This window comes from Carassius carassius, chromosome 49, assembly GCF_963082965.1.
Source record: "Carassius carassius chromosome 49, fCarCar2.1, whole genome shotgun sequence".
Lineage (NCBI taxonomy): Eukaryota > Metazoa > Chordata > Actinopteri > Cypriniformes > Cyprinidae > Carassius > Carassius carassius.
The window spans coordinates 10,829,428-10,847,735 of record NC_081803.1 but is presented as its reverse complement, the minus strand read 5'-3'; the positions used below and the strand labels follow the sequence as shown (position 1 = coordinate 10,847,735).

The 18,308-nt window shown below is 35.8% G+C and overlaps 1 protein-coding gene across 1 annotated transcript in view; it reads right to left on the bottom strand.

The window, feature by feature from the left end:
- Positions 1-2,211: 2,211 nt before the first annotated feature.
- Positions 2,212-18,308, bottom strand: part of LOC132132589 (FRAS1-related extracellular matrix protein 2-like) — a 58,511-nt gene continuing 42,414 nt past the window's right edge. Inside the window, exons 7-24 of the mRNA XM_059545022.1 lie at positions 16,667-16,816; positions 15,849-16,058; positions 15,468-15,665; positions 12,361-12,525; positions 11,961-12,143; positions 11,582-11,712; positions 11,332-11,490; positions 9,981-10,284; positions 9,662-9,793; positions 8,251-8,582; positions 6,963-7,159; positions 6,149-6,258; positions 4,961-5,088; positions 4,658-4,792; positions 4,230-4,356; positions 3,767-3,954; positions 3,084-3,230; positions 2,212-2,937 (exon numbers count right to left, since the gene is read on the bottom strand). Of these exons, the coding sequence (XP_059401005.1) occupies positions 2,431-2,937; positions 3,084-3,230; positions 3,767-3,954; positions 4,230-4,356; positions 4,658-4,792; positions 4,961-5,088; positions 6,149-6,258; positions 6,963-7,159; positions 8,251-8,582; positions 9,662-9,793; positions 9,981-10,284; positions 11,332-11,490; positions 11,582-11,712; positions 11,961-12,143; positions 12,361-12,525; positions 15,468-15,665; positions 15,849-16,058; positions 16,667-16,816 (3,503 nt within the window). The 3' untranslated portion in view covers positions 2,212-2,430. The remainder of the gene's footprint in view (positions 2,938-3,083; positions 3,231-3,766; positions 3,955-4,229; positions 4,357-4,657; positions 4,793-4,960; positions 5,089-6,148; positions 6,259-6,962; positions 7,160-8,250; positions 8,583-9,661; positions 9,794-9,980; positions 10,285-11,331; positions 11,491-11,581; positions 11,713-11,960; positions 12,144-12,360; positions 12,526-15,467; positions 15,666-15,848; positions 16,059-16,666; positions 16,817-18,308) is intronic.

Sequence of the window (18,308 nt, the reverse complement as noted above, 5' to 3'; positions counted from 1 at the left end):
CTTCACTTTAAGGTGCTTTTGTCTGTGTGTTCCTGATTAAGGGGCTTCTGCACCTACTTCAGTGCCTCATCTGGGTGTTCCAGATGTTAGGACCCTTTGGTGCTCCAGGAGATCAACACCATCAAGTGTTTAAACGGATTTCGGATTCTTCTCCCACTTCATTGTTGCCTAACACAACAAATGGAAGAAGTCATCGTTATCGGACTGCCCACTCATCCACAGAAAAGGAAAATATCAAATATTAGAACATCTTCCAGAGACCTTGGCATTGCACTTGTATAATATCAATATATGATTTTCTAGCTTACATTAGATGTTATACAGCTTATGTCAGTTAATTTGTTTAGAGAAGCAACAGTTTATCTTTCCATAAGACGATGTAACTCTGCCGATCTAAATCACTTGATTAATAGTTCCTGGTGGGAGTGTTCTCATACTGACAAGGTACTGTAAAAGTCTGGTTTCCTGAACTTAATCACCGGGAAAGTGGTTATCTGGTGTACTCATAACTTCACCTTAAGTGACCCGTGATCCAAAAATCACATCATGACGTGAGAAGCAATCACTACATTATTGTGTTTACATGTAAACCAGGCTGTTCCAGCCTTGATTCTTGATCATTTTCACTGTCATCAGGTGATTTCATTTTGTTTACTCTATTTTGAAATGTCTGCATCAAAAACAGTTCAATAAGAATCCTCAGTGACTATGAATTAACTACAACTGAACAGAACAAATGTTCAGTACACTTATAAGACATTCAAAGATTTCAAGTCTCAAGACTAGTTTATTTTATGCTTCAAGGCCCAGTACATTAAAATGCATTTAGCACTGTAAATATTTAGGAGTGAACCATGTACAAAAAACCCCCCACAGTATCTCAACATAAATACCATTTCGAACATAATGAGTGTTTCATTGTGCCCAACATCGTGCTCATGTTTGTTAACCTTTAAAATCCTCTGTGAATATGGAATCAATCCACTGATTTTATTGCATAGCACATTTCTTTTTAAATATTATCAGCCTGATGATGAATATATTTGTCAGGAGGTGAACTGGATTTGACGATAGGATGCTGGATTTTCATGGATGCATAAAAAAATTTGATTTATCTAACAACAGAAGACAAAAAAGTAATAGTTGATAAACCATTGTGAGAGAAAAGTGAATCTGGTCAAAAAAAAAAAAAAGTCAGCTACAATAGACAAACACAAATTTGGAAATCTGAGGGATTTCCTGTGTCACAGTTTTTCTTATTTTAAAACGACACTCAGTGAGATAAGACTGCAATATTTAATACGTACAGTACAGCTCTCATGAATACTAATGCTTAAATGATAATAAATAGAAACAGCGGCAACAACATCATGAAATTTGACAACATTTGACAGACTGAATGTAAACTTTGTGACAACAACTGTTTGACAGTGTGATATGAAATGCATATTTAGCATTTCTCCATTAAAAGCTTGGCACTTGCTGTTAAAAATCAGCATATCTGTAAAACACACTGAGCAACTGAGGAAAAGTCATATTCTCCAAAGTCATCACATATCCCGAAATACAGTAGCCAATACTGTAATACAAGCAAATATTAACACATGGAATTAATAAAGGTGTCAGTGTCCTGATCAGTTCATTTGAATGCACCAAATGATCCATAAGAAACAACTTTTAACTGACGTTTTCTTTTCATAATGTCTTTGTATATGCCTCTTTATTACCCATATGGTGTTACCCAGTGTTTAAAGTGATGGGCCCGTTACTTTTATTTTTAGACATGTTTTTAAGGAAACTTTGAATTACTGTACCACTTTGATTGAAATATTCTTTTTTTATTAATATTATTATTTTTTAAATGTATTCACAACTAAAGGTTGGAAAAAAATAAGAGTAACAACAATAATAATAAATATTAACTTAAAAAATTATATTGTTAATAATAATATTAATTATAACCTTCTTTGATTGTTTATTATACTTTTATTCACACTATAATTCTTATTATTTTCTTTTTGTTAATCAAAAATTATTTTGGGAATTAATTTAGGAATTTAATGAAACTAAATGGAAGCAAATGAGATCTTGTTTCTGTTAATACATCCACTAGCATAAAATAATATTAAAACTATGAATATTTCATATATTAAAGGATGAATTCATTTATGGTTTATTTTTTTATTTTACCTCTTTTATTCACTCACAATGGGTAGACCTCAACAATCCATTACTGGACAAGCAGAAATTCCATTACAACATAAAACATCACTAAAAATGATTTCTTTGGACTGGTGATGAACTGGGTCGTGATTTCTCTGTAAGATAAAACTTGTCAGAGGCACTTGTTTAAAACAAATAAAACAAAACAAACGGATCCAATGTATGACAAAGGAGAACAGTACAGTCTCCAAGTAGTCCATTAATCCTTCAGACCTCTGAGCTGTCACCATTACAAAGGCTGCTTCTAACTATAACAGGCTGCAGGCTGGACAAGACTCTTGGGGCCTTTTTCACAGGCGTCCGCCTTGAGCGAACCATCAGTGCCAACACCATAACCATGAGGACGGTGAGAAGCAGTCCCACGACGGCTCCTGCCACAGTCACCACGTCTTCTTCCGCACCTCGTCCACTGAGCTCCCGTGGAGACAGTCTGTCTGCGAACAGCTCCTCCACAGACACAGAGTGACGATGGCGGCGGTCCAGAGTGATGTGTATGATATTCGTTCCTCGGTTGTTCTCTGGTCCGATCTCCTCCGCCAGTATCGGGACTTCTCTGTTGGACCGCCTGAAGCGTCCTCTGGCCTCCGCTGGTACAAGGTCACCTGATGTTATTGAGTGGTACTCTACACTTTGTTTGCCAATGCCACGCTTGGTGTTGTCTTTTGAACGAACAGTGTAGATGGTGTGAATGAACCACTCCCTCCCTACTGCCACCTACAGACAAGAAGGATTATAGAGGGTTTTAGCAAGACTGACATTGTAAATGACAGAAATCCAGTATAGGATGTCACAGATTTGCAGTACACCACTGTATATACAGTAGTCATTCCATAACTAATAAACCATCAAAAAGATTAGACCTGGAAAAGAGGAGTAGAGTCCAGCTTGAATCCATCAGATCCTGGCTGCTTCACCAAAGACAGAGCAGAGGGGTCATCTACAGCCAGCAGGGCCTTGAAACCCACGTTCCCAAAACCCTTGACCTGAGTCTCTGGCTGGGCTTTGTCCTAGAGGATAGGTGGAGTCATGGGATTTTTTTCAGACAAACTATTATTATTATTATTATTATATTAGCATACAATTTATTTAAATAAATGTATAATTTATTATCAAATAAAATACAAATATTAATATAAAATTATTAAGACTTATACACAGTGTCATTTTAGTATTATTTATATAATAGTATAGTTTTATATACCATTTCTTATTTTGAATTAGCATTTAGTAATTTATTTTGACGTTTTTATTAGTTTGTCTTTTTATGTTTCTATTTAGCTTTAATTTATGTTTATTAAAGTTTTCATTTTAGACATTTTTAGTTTCAGTTAGTTGCCAACATTGCAACTTTTTTCTATTTAATATATATATATATATATATATATATATATATATATATATATATATATATATATATATATATATATATATATATATATATATTAAATAGAAAAAAGTTGCAATGTATATATATATATATATATATATTTTTTTTTTACAAAACTTTGTTTCACTTAACAATGACTTCGATTAGTATACTCACAATAATTTTGAACTGGTACAACAGGGATGGAGAGTCTGCAAAGCATCCAAACTCAGACTTGGCGGGGTTGTATTTAGGAACATATCCATCAGCGCCGGTGCACAGATACACCTTCTCAATGTTACAGTAGAAAGAGTCACCCAAGTTCTGCACAGGGTCCACCATCACCCGTCCATAGATTGTGTCACCTTGAAGAGAACCAGCTCAGTGAAACATAAATCACAAGAATGGCAGTTCTAGAAATTACACAATGACTAGATTGTTTAACTAAGATACATCTCAACATCTGTGCAACAACAGACAACTGAAGCAAACTAGATTTTTATGTTCTTAAGTGATGTTTATCAATGCAAAACTTCGTCACAACGAATATTGCAATGTGATTTCCGTGCGTTGATTGTATTCACTTGTTTAAAGAAATAGCCTCTTGAACTGATTAAGTTAGGTGTTTTAGTAGATGTACCCTCAGAGAAAGCCGCATCACTCTCCTGGCCGAAGCCCATAGATCCATCTGACAACCACAATGCCTTCTCAGACAACAGGAACATCTGTGTGTTCAGACTGAACTCCACAGCCACAGGGTCACTCACCTCGAAAGTAAAGACAATAATACTTCTTTAGACGAGCTTGGTTTAACTGATCAAATATTTCATAAATACATATTGCATTTTGATATTCAAGCAACTGATTAATTCAGCAAATCTTATTTTATATTATTTATAACACACACACACACACACTGGAATCTGCGTTTTTCCAATTTAATAAACAGTTTTCCTATTACAAATTCTATCAATAACAAGCAGAATGAACATCTGAAACGAAAAGCTAACTAAAATTTGAGAATTTATTTCACTTCTGCTTTATTGACAGAATATTTCTTTAGTATACCTGCTGAAAGCGGATATCAAGATGAAAAGTAACGGGCTCTCTAGGGTTGCAGACTGGAGGAAAGGTGTACTCCACATTCAGCGCCGCTGTACAGGGAATCAGCTTCACTGTGTATGTGCCTGAATAATCACGAACCTGCAGGTCACGAAAAAACAGGATTCATGCAAGCTAGTCTTTTGTTTTAGAACCCAGATTTTACATTGGTCATCAAGTGGCGACTCAACACTGCCAGAACTGTTTATCACAAAAAGTAAACAGAAATGTTCTTAAAACCACAAAGTGGGGAAAGAGAGATCAACTCACAGCAAAGTCTGAGATGAACATCCATTGCTGAACCGGCTGGCTGTAGGTAGGCTCAGTCCTAACCAGAGTGAGGTTAAAGGTCAAGCCTGGGTGGTATGCACTCAATACTATGGTCTTCACAGAGGATGCTGGGTAATCAGGGAAGATAGCAAGATAGCAAGTTAATTTAATCAAATCAAAGCAAAACAAATGTTTTATTTATTATTATTTATGACTATTATTTAGCAAGCCAGTATCTACCTAAATCAGTGATTAAAAATAAAAAGTTTTGCAATTCCAGGTAATTTACTATAGAAATATGATTATTTTATTTTTACCTGTTATAGTAATACCTATAGTGCAATCTCCATAAAAATTGCCATGCTTCTTTAGAACCGCATGCTGAATGTGATCACCTAGTCTCATGAAGTTTTGAGTTTTAGTTTAGGATTTTTAGGCTTTTAGGTATATTTGGCCAGGCCCTTTTCTAAATGACCTTGTTACATCTATCCAAAGTGTAAAGACAAATCTTTTTTGATAATTATTGACTTTGAGAGTCCAGAGAATTGTACATTGCAGTGGGCTTTTGAGTGAAAAACCTAGGACTAGTTCGCAACAATAGTTTTTTTTTCAATATATATATTCTCAAATATTTAATGAACGATTTGATTGACAGCAATTGCACAGTTGTTCAGAATGAGGAGATCTATCATATGATATGAATACCATGTGTATGTGTGAAATGTTGCGCAATATAACATTTTCACCCTCCAGAGAATTTGTTTGGTTCAGATCGGGCAAAATACCTAGGACTAGATCGCAAAAGTAGGTTTTTCAAAAAAATCCAAAATAGCTGAACACTTCACCTAAATTTAGCATTTTTTGTTCATCATGACCCATGGATTCCAATTATATGAGACACTTAAGTCTGTGACAAGTGGTTTAGTTGCAATTTTGTAATTTTGATAGCTGTAGCGCCTCCATCAGGTCGATCAGGGCACGTTTTGGTTGCGTTGCAAACTGGGGGACTACCATCCCTCAAAAGTTTAGGTCTCTACGCCTTACGGTTTGGTCTGCCCGACCACTTTTAGGTCAGAATACTGATCTTTGAAAATTTTAATTACAACAGGGTTTCAGCACTACGTACTTAAACCCCTAATTAATAACAATGGCTATAATTCATAAGATTTCATAGATGCCAAAACTTACCATAATGTACCGCTACAAACAACCCCCTGAAGCGAGCTTCTGTGCGGAAGTTCACCACAAGCCTTCCCTGCTCATTAATCCTCATGCTGGTTGGATATAAAGCTCCTGCAGAGAAAATTTGATTATCTTTTCATTATAAATATTGTATGATTTCCCACTAATCTTACTACATGTGACTTTTGTATTCCAAGAATATGGGAATATGGCAGAGATGTACTCTCCATTTCCATGACAGTCAAATATAAAAGAAAAATGACAAATTGTACAGATAACACAAATGTATTGAAAACAGAATTTTATATTCATAGAAAAGGCACAAAATTGCCCTGTTTTTAACTCTTCCTAAACATTTATTATAGAAGGGGAATTAGAATGGAAAAATAGAGAAATTCTGGCCAATTTAAAATTAACAATGAAAAATTAGTGGAAAAAATTATTAAAACATTTATTATATTTCGTTGATGTTAGTAAAAATGTAAGTGTTTGTTGTTTATGTTAATTCACAATGTGTTCATGTTAACAAATACAAGTTTTGATTTTAAAACTGCATTAGTAAAAGTAGAAATTATCGTAACTAATATTAACAAATGCTGTAGAACAATTTCTTATTATTAATTCATGTTAACTTATGTAGCTAACTAATTCTAAAGTGTTACCTTTAAAGCTATCAAAATATGTCCTATAAAGCAAGAAATACTTTTTTTTATTATAATATTTTTCTCATCCTATGGGACATAAAAGTTCTCCTATTTAATTTCCCCAATTTAAGTTTTTAATGGAACATTCTTTATGGAGATTTTCTCAAATTCATGACTTGCCTTGCAGTTCTGCCTGAGGGGGGCTGCAGACACCATCCCTCCACAGGATGGCAGTGTCATACACAAAGGTGAGCCGCAGTTCAGAATGCAGGTCGAAGTGTTGCCAGCCTCCTGCTCCCACAGGGGAATGAAACACGTATGAGACGTGGAGAGGAACTCGCAGGGTCACGTATGACTGCACCAGGTTCAGCACCTTTCAAAAACACAGTCAAATGATACTGAAGATGAACAGCTACAAATACTGCAACAAGACTTTTTAAAATTCTCCACTAGAGGTTGCTATTAATAAGCACTGGCTGTTTGACAAAGTAAATTTCATCAATAAGCCAAGATGCATTTTGTCAGAGGAATAGATTAGTTGTCTCAAAGCATAATCTGCTTTGATTGAAAGAAACATTTGGTAATTTACATAGTCAATTATAATCAAAATACCAGGATATAAAAATGTGCTCCTCGTTAATGAGGCTGGTCCGAACACCTGCTGGACTGGGTTTAATCAAGACGAGAAAAATCCCCATGAATATTGTCAAATTCCCATCCTGAGGGAGAGAAGATCCAGGCTTTTCATATTCACCCGGCTCCGTTCGATATCCTCAGCAGCATCCGAGCACATCTTTTAGATGCGTTTTGAATTCATGTCTCGTTTTACGGAGCTATTGCAGACTTTAAGGCTTATTTTTGTAATAACATAGCTCATTCAGACATTTAGAGACTGGATTAGAGGGGAGAGCCATTTAAACATGAGCTCAAATTCTGAAATGAAATGAAATGAATAAAGAAGCCCAATGGGTTACAGTGAAGTCAATCTCCTCTTCTACTGAGAACTATGAAGAATGTGGCAGAATTAAAACCCGAAAACAGTTACGGCTGTGCTGTGCATAATAGATGAAAACAAACAAATCAAAAAAGCCTAAAAGAAGAAACCTTCCTATATTTAAATATACTAGTTTTCACTCTTATACATAGTTTATAGTATAACATATGAATGGTACCAAAACACATACAGTGAAGCCAGGAAATTAAATTATGAGAGAAAAAAAAAAATCAAATTTGGCCCACTTTTACAATGCAAGTTTTGCTGTGATCTGGCTATAGTGGTGTAAATGCATCAACAGGAGTGAGGATATGTAAACAGATGAATGAGGAATAAGAATATCTATTGTCTTCTCAACCCTAGAAGTCTTTTAAATGCATTATTTTAGCTCTAGGACTAGAAAAGTTGCATGTGATGAACCACTAATCAGTAGAATGCAGAGGATTCTAAAAATGGTTATGACATCTCACCTGTCCATCTGTTCTGATCGTTCCTCCGCAGTCTGTGAGCAGCTCAGACATGTCATAATAACTCACAAACTCCCATTGACAGGCCTTCAAGTTCAGGTTCCTGTAGAAGCGTAGAGTGCTCTGGCCTCTGAGGACGGGGCTGTACTGATAAGGCAGAGTCTCTCTGACACTCTCTATATTCCGGGTGGCCTTGGTTAGAAAGCCATGTCGTGTGGACACCTCATTAAAGTCCAGCAGATTGGAGCACCTGTGGTTTCCCACGCGAGTGCCATCGGGGCTCAGAGTCAGCTCAAAACCGGACAGCGCATGAGTGGAGACCACAGGGAGCATGCCTGGACCACACCGCACAGGAAATACATGACAATTTACAAACTCAAATCACTTTCATAATATTGCCTTGGTTAAGAAGAATGTCATACTAATAATACTAATAATAAGACAAATAAAATACAATAATTAAATGTGAACCTGAAAAAAAAAATATGAATCTCCTGAGGTTTAGAAGCATAACCTTATAATATTTAAATATATAGTTCGCCCCAAAATGACAATTTCTCATTATTTGCTCACTGTGTTCCTTTAAGTTATTATTTACTTTAAACACAAAAAGGAGATATTTTGAAGAATGTGCATGCTTCTCTTTTCTAACAACATATCAGCAATCAAAACAACTTAAAAATACCATAGAAGTAATTAGTACAACTTTTATGCACTTTGATCTTTTTCTTACACAAAGCTACCATATGGTTTTAGATTTGAAATATAGTGTATATTTATTGTAGTTATATGGATGACTTTTATAGTGTTGTTTTTTGGACAAAATCTAAAACACAACACTATAAATGGACATTTTATAGCTTTCCATTCTTGGACAAATCAAAAGTGTATCTTTGTATGTTCACAGAAGAAATTAAGTCATACGGGTTTGGAACAACATGAGGGTGAGTAAATGACTTTAGTATATTCATTTTTATCTGGAATAATTGTTAAAATGCTAATTTTTCGGCGTGTCACTGTATTGTAGGAAAGCTATGGAAAAGTACAGTTACAAGCAAACAGCTTTTGATAAGTTAGGAAGGTAAATTTAATTCAACCATATTTAGTCAAATGGTATAGATTTCTTGTATGAAACATACTTTAAAATACTTTTCACCCTTTTATTATTTTCTTCCCAGACATCATTTTGATGGAAAATGTTGTTGGCAAATGTGTGACATGACACTTCATGTTTATGCATCATTCAGACTTTGATTTAGGAATTTTGAAGAGAGCTGTAATATTTAGTTTTGACAACAGACACATCCAGCAAGAATGCCAGCATTTTCCCCAAGGGATATGTGAGAGGGGTTTGTCTCAGAGGGGCTGAACTAAGCAAACAACCTGGCAGCCAGAGGGGAAATAATTCTCTCACCATCTATGTGGGGCATGGTGACAGCGAGCTTGATGAGATTGGCATATTCAGGTTCTTCGGCACCTGTATAACGCAGTTTGGCAGAAAAGGGCTCAGCACCTACTGTGCCCAATTTACGTGGCTGGCACATCCCTGCCCAGGAACATCAAAGACATGTTACATTACTTGAAGCATATTCCCACCTACTGACAGTCTAATTCCACATTGCAAATGGTGTATTATAACCAGCAGCTCAGCAAAAGCATAATGTCTTTGGTGCCGATATACAAAGCAAAGCATTTTTATATGATCCCTCTTAATGCAATGGTTTTGGGCTCACCTTCCTCCATGCTAATAGACACAATTGGGCTGCTCAGCTCCAACCCCTCATCCCCATTAGAGTTCACGGCACGGGCCGCGCACTGCACTCTAGAACCCGCTTGGAAGTAAATGGAGTCTAGGGTGATCATCTTGGAGGAAGTAAAGAAGGTTTCAAAGTCTGCCTCTCTCAAGGGGCTGGTGACACCATTCGGACCACTAGGGGCGCCAATGAGCCATCGGTAACGAGTCAGTGTGTCGTTGATTCGTTCGCTAATGCAGATGGAGCCTGTTTTGTCATAGTCGGGATATTTGTGATTGCAAGCCTGGATAAGTCAGAGAAATAAACAAGCAAAAGAAAGAAAATGAAAACATGAAAATGAAAATTAATGACAATGAAAACACTACATCTTAAAATACAAAATACTATTCTATAAAAAAAAAAGGAAATACAACAAAGTATGCATTCAATTAATCAAAAATAATATTACAGAATATTCATGTTTCAAATAAATGCTATTATTTCAAACTTGCATCAAGGTTTCCGCAAAAATAAAATATTTATAATAAGAAAAAGTGTTTTTTTTGGGTACCAAATTAGCATATTAATAAATCAGCACAATGATTTCTGAAGGATCTTGTGACACTGAATACTGGAGTAATGGTGGCTGAAAATTCAGCTTTTCCATTACATTAATGAATTACAGTTTAAAGTATATTCAAATGGAATGAAGTGTAATAATATTTCACAATATTACTGTTTTTACAAAAACTTAAAAAAGAAAAAACAAAAAAAGAAAAAAAAAAAACCAAAATATTTACTAAACCCACACTTTATAATAGTAGTAATTTTAATATAATATAATATAATATAATATAATATAATATAATATAATATAATATAATATAATATAATATAATATAATATAATATAATATAATATAATATAATATAATAATATGGTAATCACTGAATACCATGGTACACATCCGGGAAGCACAGTTTTACCATCACTGCTCTGTGGTACCATCACCGTACTTCCACACAACAAACTTCTGTTTAAATATTTATCACAGGAAAAAAACACAGAGGATTTGAAGCATTAAATATTGTTGTTTGTTTCTGTTGCAATCTTTCTTAAGTCCTAATGGTGTAAAAAAAATAGCACAATCATTGAAGCCTATATCGCTACAATTTATATAGCTTAAGATCTGAAAAATCTTTATAATCTTATACTGTTTTACATTCACTTGTATTTCAAGGACCTATTAAAAACAAACACTTAAACTGCATTAATATATGAATGATGCTGGTCCCAAGTAAGTTGAGAACTGTTCTGAGGACCTTCTCACTTTTTCTTCTGACAAGCATACCGTGACGCAGATGATCGGGTATCCAGCGGGTGGGTGGGCATTTGCTTTGGTTCTTCTGACATCATCATAGTGAAGCAGTGACACAACATGAGGCAGTGAAGGGAACGTGACGTCAGTCATACTGTTGGCCTCCTCAATGTACACTATGGCTTTAGTCATCTGCCAATATAAGTGACATAGATTTTCAATTTACATTAACTGTGTATTAAACTCCAGATACAAAGAACATAGCACAGCGAACATTTCTCACCTGGATTTCAGCAACCATATTCTCATCTGGTTTCAGATGGACAGTGAAGGACTCTCTCATCTCTCTTACACCATCAAACAAAACCTCCACTTCCACTACATGTTCAATCTCACCCGCTTTAAAATCAACATCTGCGCACACACACACACAAAATATATGATTGCATCCATTAAAATAAATCACGTCTGACGTTTCTTCTCCTAAATGCTTCCTAACCTGATTGCATTTGTCATTTGCATCCTGAACTCTACATAACCTAATGGAAATAAGAAATGCATGCATGTGGAAGCAGCTTGAAGCCATCTGCCAATCTACAAAGGATAAGTAGAATCAGCTTTTTAAAATACAAATGACGCGCTCTGGCCTCCAGAAGCCTCACCGAGGGAGATGGGATGGTAGTCTTCTCCAGATATGGCGGAGCCGTCTTTCGTGTGCACCCTCACCAGGGACACTTTCGAAACGTCTCCTGTCCTGCGGATGGGGATCTTCACTAATGTCATCTGCCCCGACTCTTTTGGCTCACTAACACTGAACTTTATCTCGGCAAACTTGATGATGGGCTCTGAGAGAGGAGGATGAGAAGACATGAGAATTGAGGAGTTTTTGTTCATTAAAGGATTCTTAGCCAAAAGAGAATCTGTTTAGTCAGTTTACTGAAGTTTGACCCAAATTCTAGAAATCTGATCCTAAGTGTCAGGTATTTCTTTTAATATTCATCTAAAGTGTATTTCAATTGAAAACTGCTTTGATGAAAAATGTTGTTTTTGCTTCTTTCTTACTGTCAGTTTTGTCCTTGATCCTGATAAGCGTTTCATTCTGGCTGCCTATGGATGCTCCGTATGGAGAATCGCTCTTCGCACTCCCCAGAACCAGCCTAAGTTCCTCCTCCTCCTCATGAATCGAATCATCCACCAGCTTCAGCACACATGGTTTTTCAGACTCACCTAGGGACCAATACATAGAGACCAAAGTCTGAACGAAAAAAAAAAAAACATTTCAAAATTTTTTCAATGTTCAAAAATTAATTAAAGGGGGACTACAATGGTGTTTCATGTATTCAGAGTTGTTCACAGTGTTTAAAGAGATGGATTCTCATGCTAAACATGGCCAAAGTTGCAAAAAATAATTTAGAAGAATGACTGAGAATTTCTGTGCCGAAAATCTTACTTCGGGGTTGGTACAAGTTTCGGCTGTTTTTTTCGATCTTGGATCTAATGATGTAGACGAGAACGGAAGTCCGTACATGAGCATTTCTGTCGGAAAAGCGCGCCCGCGCACACGTTGGCCAGAGGAGAGCGAGACCGCACACATCAACGTGCTTCAAAATCGTCGGCAGCACTGCGTAGGATTTGTTCGAGAATGCCTTCAAATAAGTGTGTTTTTGGATGTGAGGGAAAGATTACCGTGTTCAGCTTCCCCAAGAACCCAGCGTTACATGAACAGTGGATGCAGTTTGTTTTTCTGGGGCAGGAGTGTATCAAGTGCGTTTGTGTGTTCTGGTCATTTGAGTGACGAGTGTTTTATAAACAAGGCCCAAGTCGACGCTGGATTTGTACATCGTTTGCTATTAAAACATGGAGCGGTCCCTGTGATAAAAGACCCCATTCATGTAAGTACAATTGCATCAGATTTGTGTATTTTGTTTGAAATCAGCACATAAGTGAATATATGTTAATGGAAACAACACGATACATCAGTATTATAGCTCCACTCACGGCACGCCTCCAGGAGTTAGGCTTTTTCCGGAGAGAATCGGAAAGCTGTATTTTTCTTTTACAAATATTATTAAACTAAATACTTTTTGGATATATGAAGGATGCAGTACTACTCTATAGGTAATCAAGATTAACATGAGATTAGTTGAAACTGTGTATTTTATGCACCCTTTAACAAAGCTAAACTGACAACGCCTTACAATTAGGCAAAGCATGACCTCCTTTTTGGACAAATGTTTTTTATCATCACTTCAAGTTTAATTCACTCACCTATTTCTTAGTTTATTTGATTCTTTAGTCATTCAATTATTTGTTCATTAATTTGTATGTCTATTATTTTATTTAGTTCTTTATTTGTTCTTTTGTTTTTCATTCATTAATGCTCATTCATTTCATTCATTAATTGCTTTGTACATTTATTTGTTCCTTCGTGTTAATTTTTTTAATCAGTTCCATCATCCCAAAAGAAAGATTGGACTCTGATCTGCCTAAACGAATGGTCGGTAATTCAAATCCCACTTCTGTGATGGCTACACATCACGGGTAACGCACTGGCATAGTTCCTGCCCAGTGGCAGCTGGTCAACAGGGGGCGCCGCCCCCCTCAAGTTGGCCGACTTCAACATGTTAAAAGTAAGTTAAATATATATTGCAAAATGATCACGAAACTGCATTATTTAGTAATGCTATTCGACTGGTAGTCATGTTAGCACCTATTAAAAAAAAAAATAAAATAAAAACTTTATTTAGTTTGTTGTGTGTGTGTGTGAGGAGCTGAACAAATGGGTGTCTATTAGGTCCGTAAACTTTTGAAAAGCATGTGACTTGAGGCTGAACTCTAATTGGCTTTGTTTCAGATTGACCCTCCCACTTTTTAGATTTTAGCAAATCAGTATTTTTATTTATTTTGGCCTTATGTGATTGGATATCTCTTCCGAGATGAAAGTAAATTCGATTTTATCTTTACAAAACATCCTTTCACAAGACATTTAAATGAAGAAAAAAATAATAATAAAAAATGTTTATATATATATATATATATATTGTATATACGTACACATACATACACTACTACAATTCAATCTATTGAACAATTTTCAGTCTTTAAACTGAGATTTGATATCCTGTGGCTCCCTCGTGTTGACAACATTGGTATTATGGCCTTCATCTCTGAATCACATTAATATAAATGCTGATATATTTTTTTAATGATAACACATTTAATGATTACTTTACTAACAATATACCCACATTAATCTCAAATTCACAGATCCGTGGGATCTTATTTCATGCTTTAACAGTTGAATTTTTAACTTTCATTTTCATAGCTAAGCAGTTATGATACATTAATATGTCACTTTTAAAATGGTATTTAACAATTGCATTCAATCCTGCTGCCTGCATTGACAGTGTGATTACATTTGTTCGTTTCAAATTTATCTTTTACACTGTACAACAGTACAACCCCAATCTTTTTTGTGTTCCCTTCATTTTACTGATGATTGCTTCTCTAATCTCGGGGATTCACAAACTTTGCTCTTGAAAGATGGCTCAGTACCCAGTTTTCTTTGGACCAGGTGGTTCCACTGAATCACAACCTGTAAGTATGATAAATAATAGATGTTTATATTTTCTATTACAGAACTATGGTAATGGGTGTAACATTTCCGACACGTGCTGTACGAGGTAGCTGTAGCAGGCTCATGGAAAGGACGGAGACTGAATCTTACAACTGCTTCAAACAAATCATTGGAAAATGAAGTGATATTAAATGCAAATTTTAAGAAAAAAAATATTTTGACATCGCATGAATTTAAACCTATTGTAGGAGACTATTAGGAACTGTAAAAATGTCATAATAGGGGCATTTAATTCATGTGTTCATTCGTTTATTAATTCATGCATTCCTTCATTCATTAGTTTGTTCATTTGTTAATTGGTTCATTATTTGTTTGTTCATTCATTCATTAATCCGTTCATTGGTGGCTTATTCAATCATTCATCAATTAATTTGTTCATTATTCCTTTTGTTTGTTTATTAATTTATTTGTTCGTTGCTCATTTGTTCATTCAATTATTTCATTTGTTTCATCATTCATTTGTTTGTTTGTTTATTCATTTAGTTGTCCTTCCCTCCATTCCGCTTCCCATCTTATGTAAAAGGTTATTTACCAGGCAAGAAAGTTAGGATGGAAGTGTCAGTGTTGGGTCTCTCATCAAAGTCGGACACCACCTGTGCAGAGCCCTGTCTGGTGTAGCAACGTACAGTGGACTTGTGTCTGATGTCTCCGCTGCGGTGCACCATTGCAGTGATGTGACCTTCACTCTCCTCTGCAGTCATCACAGCCTGTTTAAACTGCACTTTTGGCACTGAAGAAAGAGAACAAACAAATCCAGATGCTCTGATATAACAGTCCTCCACATATTAGACAAAAACTAGTAATAATTGGGTCATTCATTCTGTGGGAGACAGACAAGTCTATGAAACTGTATAGTCATGTGTATGTGTCACAGACACAATTTTTTAAGAATTATTTTTTCAAAAATACTCACAGTCTGAAATGGAGTCATTGATTAAGATTGTGACTTTTGCTGGCTCTCCCAGAATGCCACTGGAAGGCATCCGGAGAATAAGCTCAAATCTCTCTGTTCCTTCCAGAACAGGCTGGCCTTGGTCATCCAGGATGGTAACCCAGACCGTCTGCATGCTCACACCCGGTGCAAACTCCAAGTTTCTGCTGATTCCCACATAGTCCACCCCCGCTAGCAAATGAACACACAGAAAAAAGGCTCAGAGAGAGGTCAGACGATATTTAACGGCAGAAGCACAGGATCCTCACTTTCGATTAATCTTTTCATCAGAGAGACTGCTGTTATGGCTTTTTTTTTTTAAGGGATCGATGCACAGTACAGAGTTTACAGCTTAAGTTTAGGTTGACTGCACAGAGGACACAGATGAACAGATTTTTTTTCTGCTTTGCTGAGAGCTCCAAACTGCATTTTTGATGCCTGACATAACTTGTTCAAGGACCTAGTCATAATATTCAATAATGCTAGCTGATAACTCTCACATTAACGAAATACCTTCCAAAAAAATACAAAATACCAAAAAAACAACAACTGGAGATAAAGGACCTTAAAAGAAGAGGACTTAATTTTTTTTTTTTTTTACAAATTTGTAGCATTTACATTTTCTAAAAATTCAAGGTCAGGTTTCATTTCATTTCATTCATTTTTTAATTAAAATTAATTCTACATCATTGACTTTTATATGTAAATGAACATATAATTTAAATTTGTATAAAATGAGTAACAATGCTGGTTGACGATGGGGAAAAACAATGGATTACTATCCATATGGTATCACACACCTTCAGCAGAAACAGGATCTGTTTTGCAGGATCTCACGGTGACCGTAGCTTTTTTAGAAAGATCTGTCCCTGTCCTCCACACATGTACTTCAACGTGGCCGTCGCTCTCATCGGCATGATACTCCTGGTTGCTGAAATAGAACACAGGAGCTGTGGGGGAAAATAAGCCAAAAGGTAAACATAAACTTCCATTAATAATGAATTTGAATTAATTGGTCATTCATAATCACTGAATACGAATTTTGAAAAAAGCATTCGAATTCAACTTTAAAAAAGTTGTATTCATTACAGAATGTTAATGATTTGACCTTTAAGATTTTGTTAATTTAAGTGATATTTTTAGATATATATTCCATAACCACAGAAACCCTGTTGATTGCAATTATTGAAATTATAATACATGTACCAACCCTCAAAATCAACCTTCCTCCTCTTCCGTTCTGTGGCATACAAGAACACCTTATTATTTACAATTAATTGTAAAAGTGGAGAAAAACCCTTGAATAAATCATGTACTGAATAGTAAATCAACCTCCTACCATGTAATAAAAATTGTGTGACAGTTAAAACCAGCTCTATTTCATAACCAGCAGCTTCACCATCTCAACACCACTGTTCAGTTTGCTGACTAAACAGTGGATGCCGGTTTACAAGATAACACACTGACACCTTGTATAGAAGTTTGTGTTTTTCTCACCCGCGGTGTCTAAGAGCAGAGGTCCCCGGGAGAGGATTCAACAGCTGCCATCTCACATTTTCTACAGGAAGCCAATTACAAAGAAATGCCTGTAACCTGTCTGTAACCTCTCTTTTGAGAACACTCTCCAAATATAAGATCAGGTCACACATTGCAGGGTTTAATATGAATAGATTTATCTTCATTAAGCATAAAAAGAATTAATACCAATAATCCTTACCCTGAATTAAGATTTTGTGGATGTTTCTGTATGTCTGTGAAAACTAACAGTCCCAAGAACTTTTATTCTGGAGCTACGGCTGTCACAGTGTCTGGGTTGTGTCCTTGGGTTTCCACTAGATGTCCCCCTTTCTCACGGTGTCTGTCACCTTATCACTTCCTGTTCCCTTATTTGGTCACCTTCCTCCTTGTTGAGTAATTGATTGTTCCCCACCTGTCTCCGGTTCCCTCATTATCCTTCTGTGTATTTATACCCGGTCTGTCTGAGTCTGTGTTACGGAGTCCTTGTTTAATGTTGATGTTATTCATGTCCGTCATCTTGCCTTGCCTTGCCTTCGTGTTTTGTTTATGTTTGGATTTGTTGGATATCGACCCCTGCCTGGACTGTTTATTCTTTGGATTGCCCCTTTAATAAATACATACCCGCAATTGGTTCTCTCTCCTGTGTGTTCTGTAACACCGATCGTGACAACGGCCTCTTAAAAATCGTTTTCATAACTGAAAAAAAACTGCAATAAAATATAAATATTAAATGAAGAGCTTTATTGAAAATTAGAAATGTGACTTGGTAACTAAAATTACTGAAATAATAAAAATAACTGAAATGAAAATTAATGCAAAACTTTGGAAGCTTGTTTCCGCTACCAAATAAAAACAAAAAAGGTAACTGCGTCTTTTTAAACACTCAGAATTGCGTGTATAAACTTGCAATTGGCTTTTTTCTCA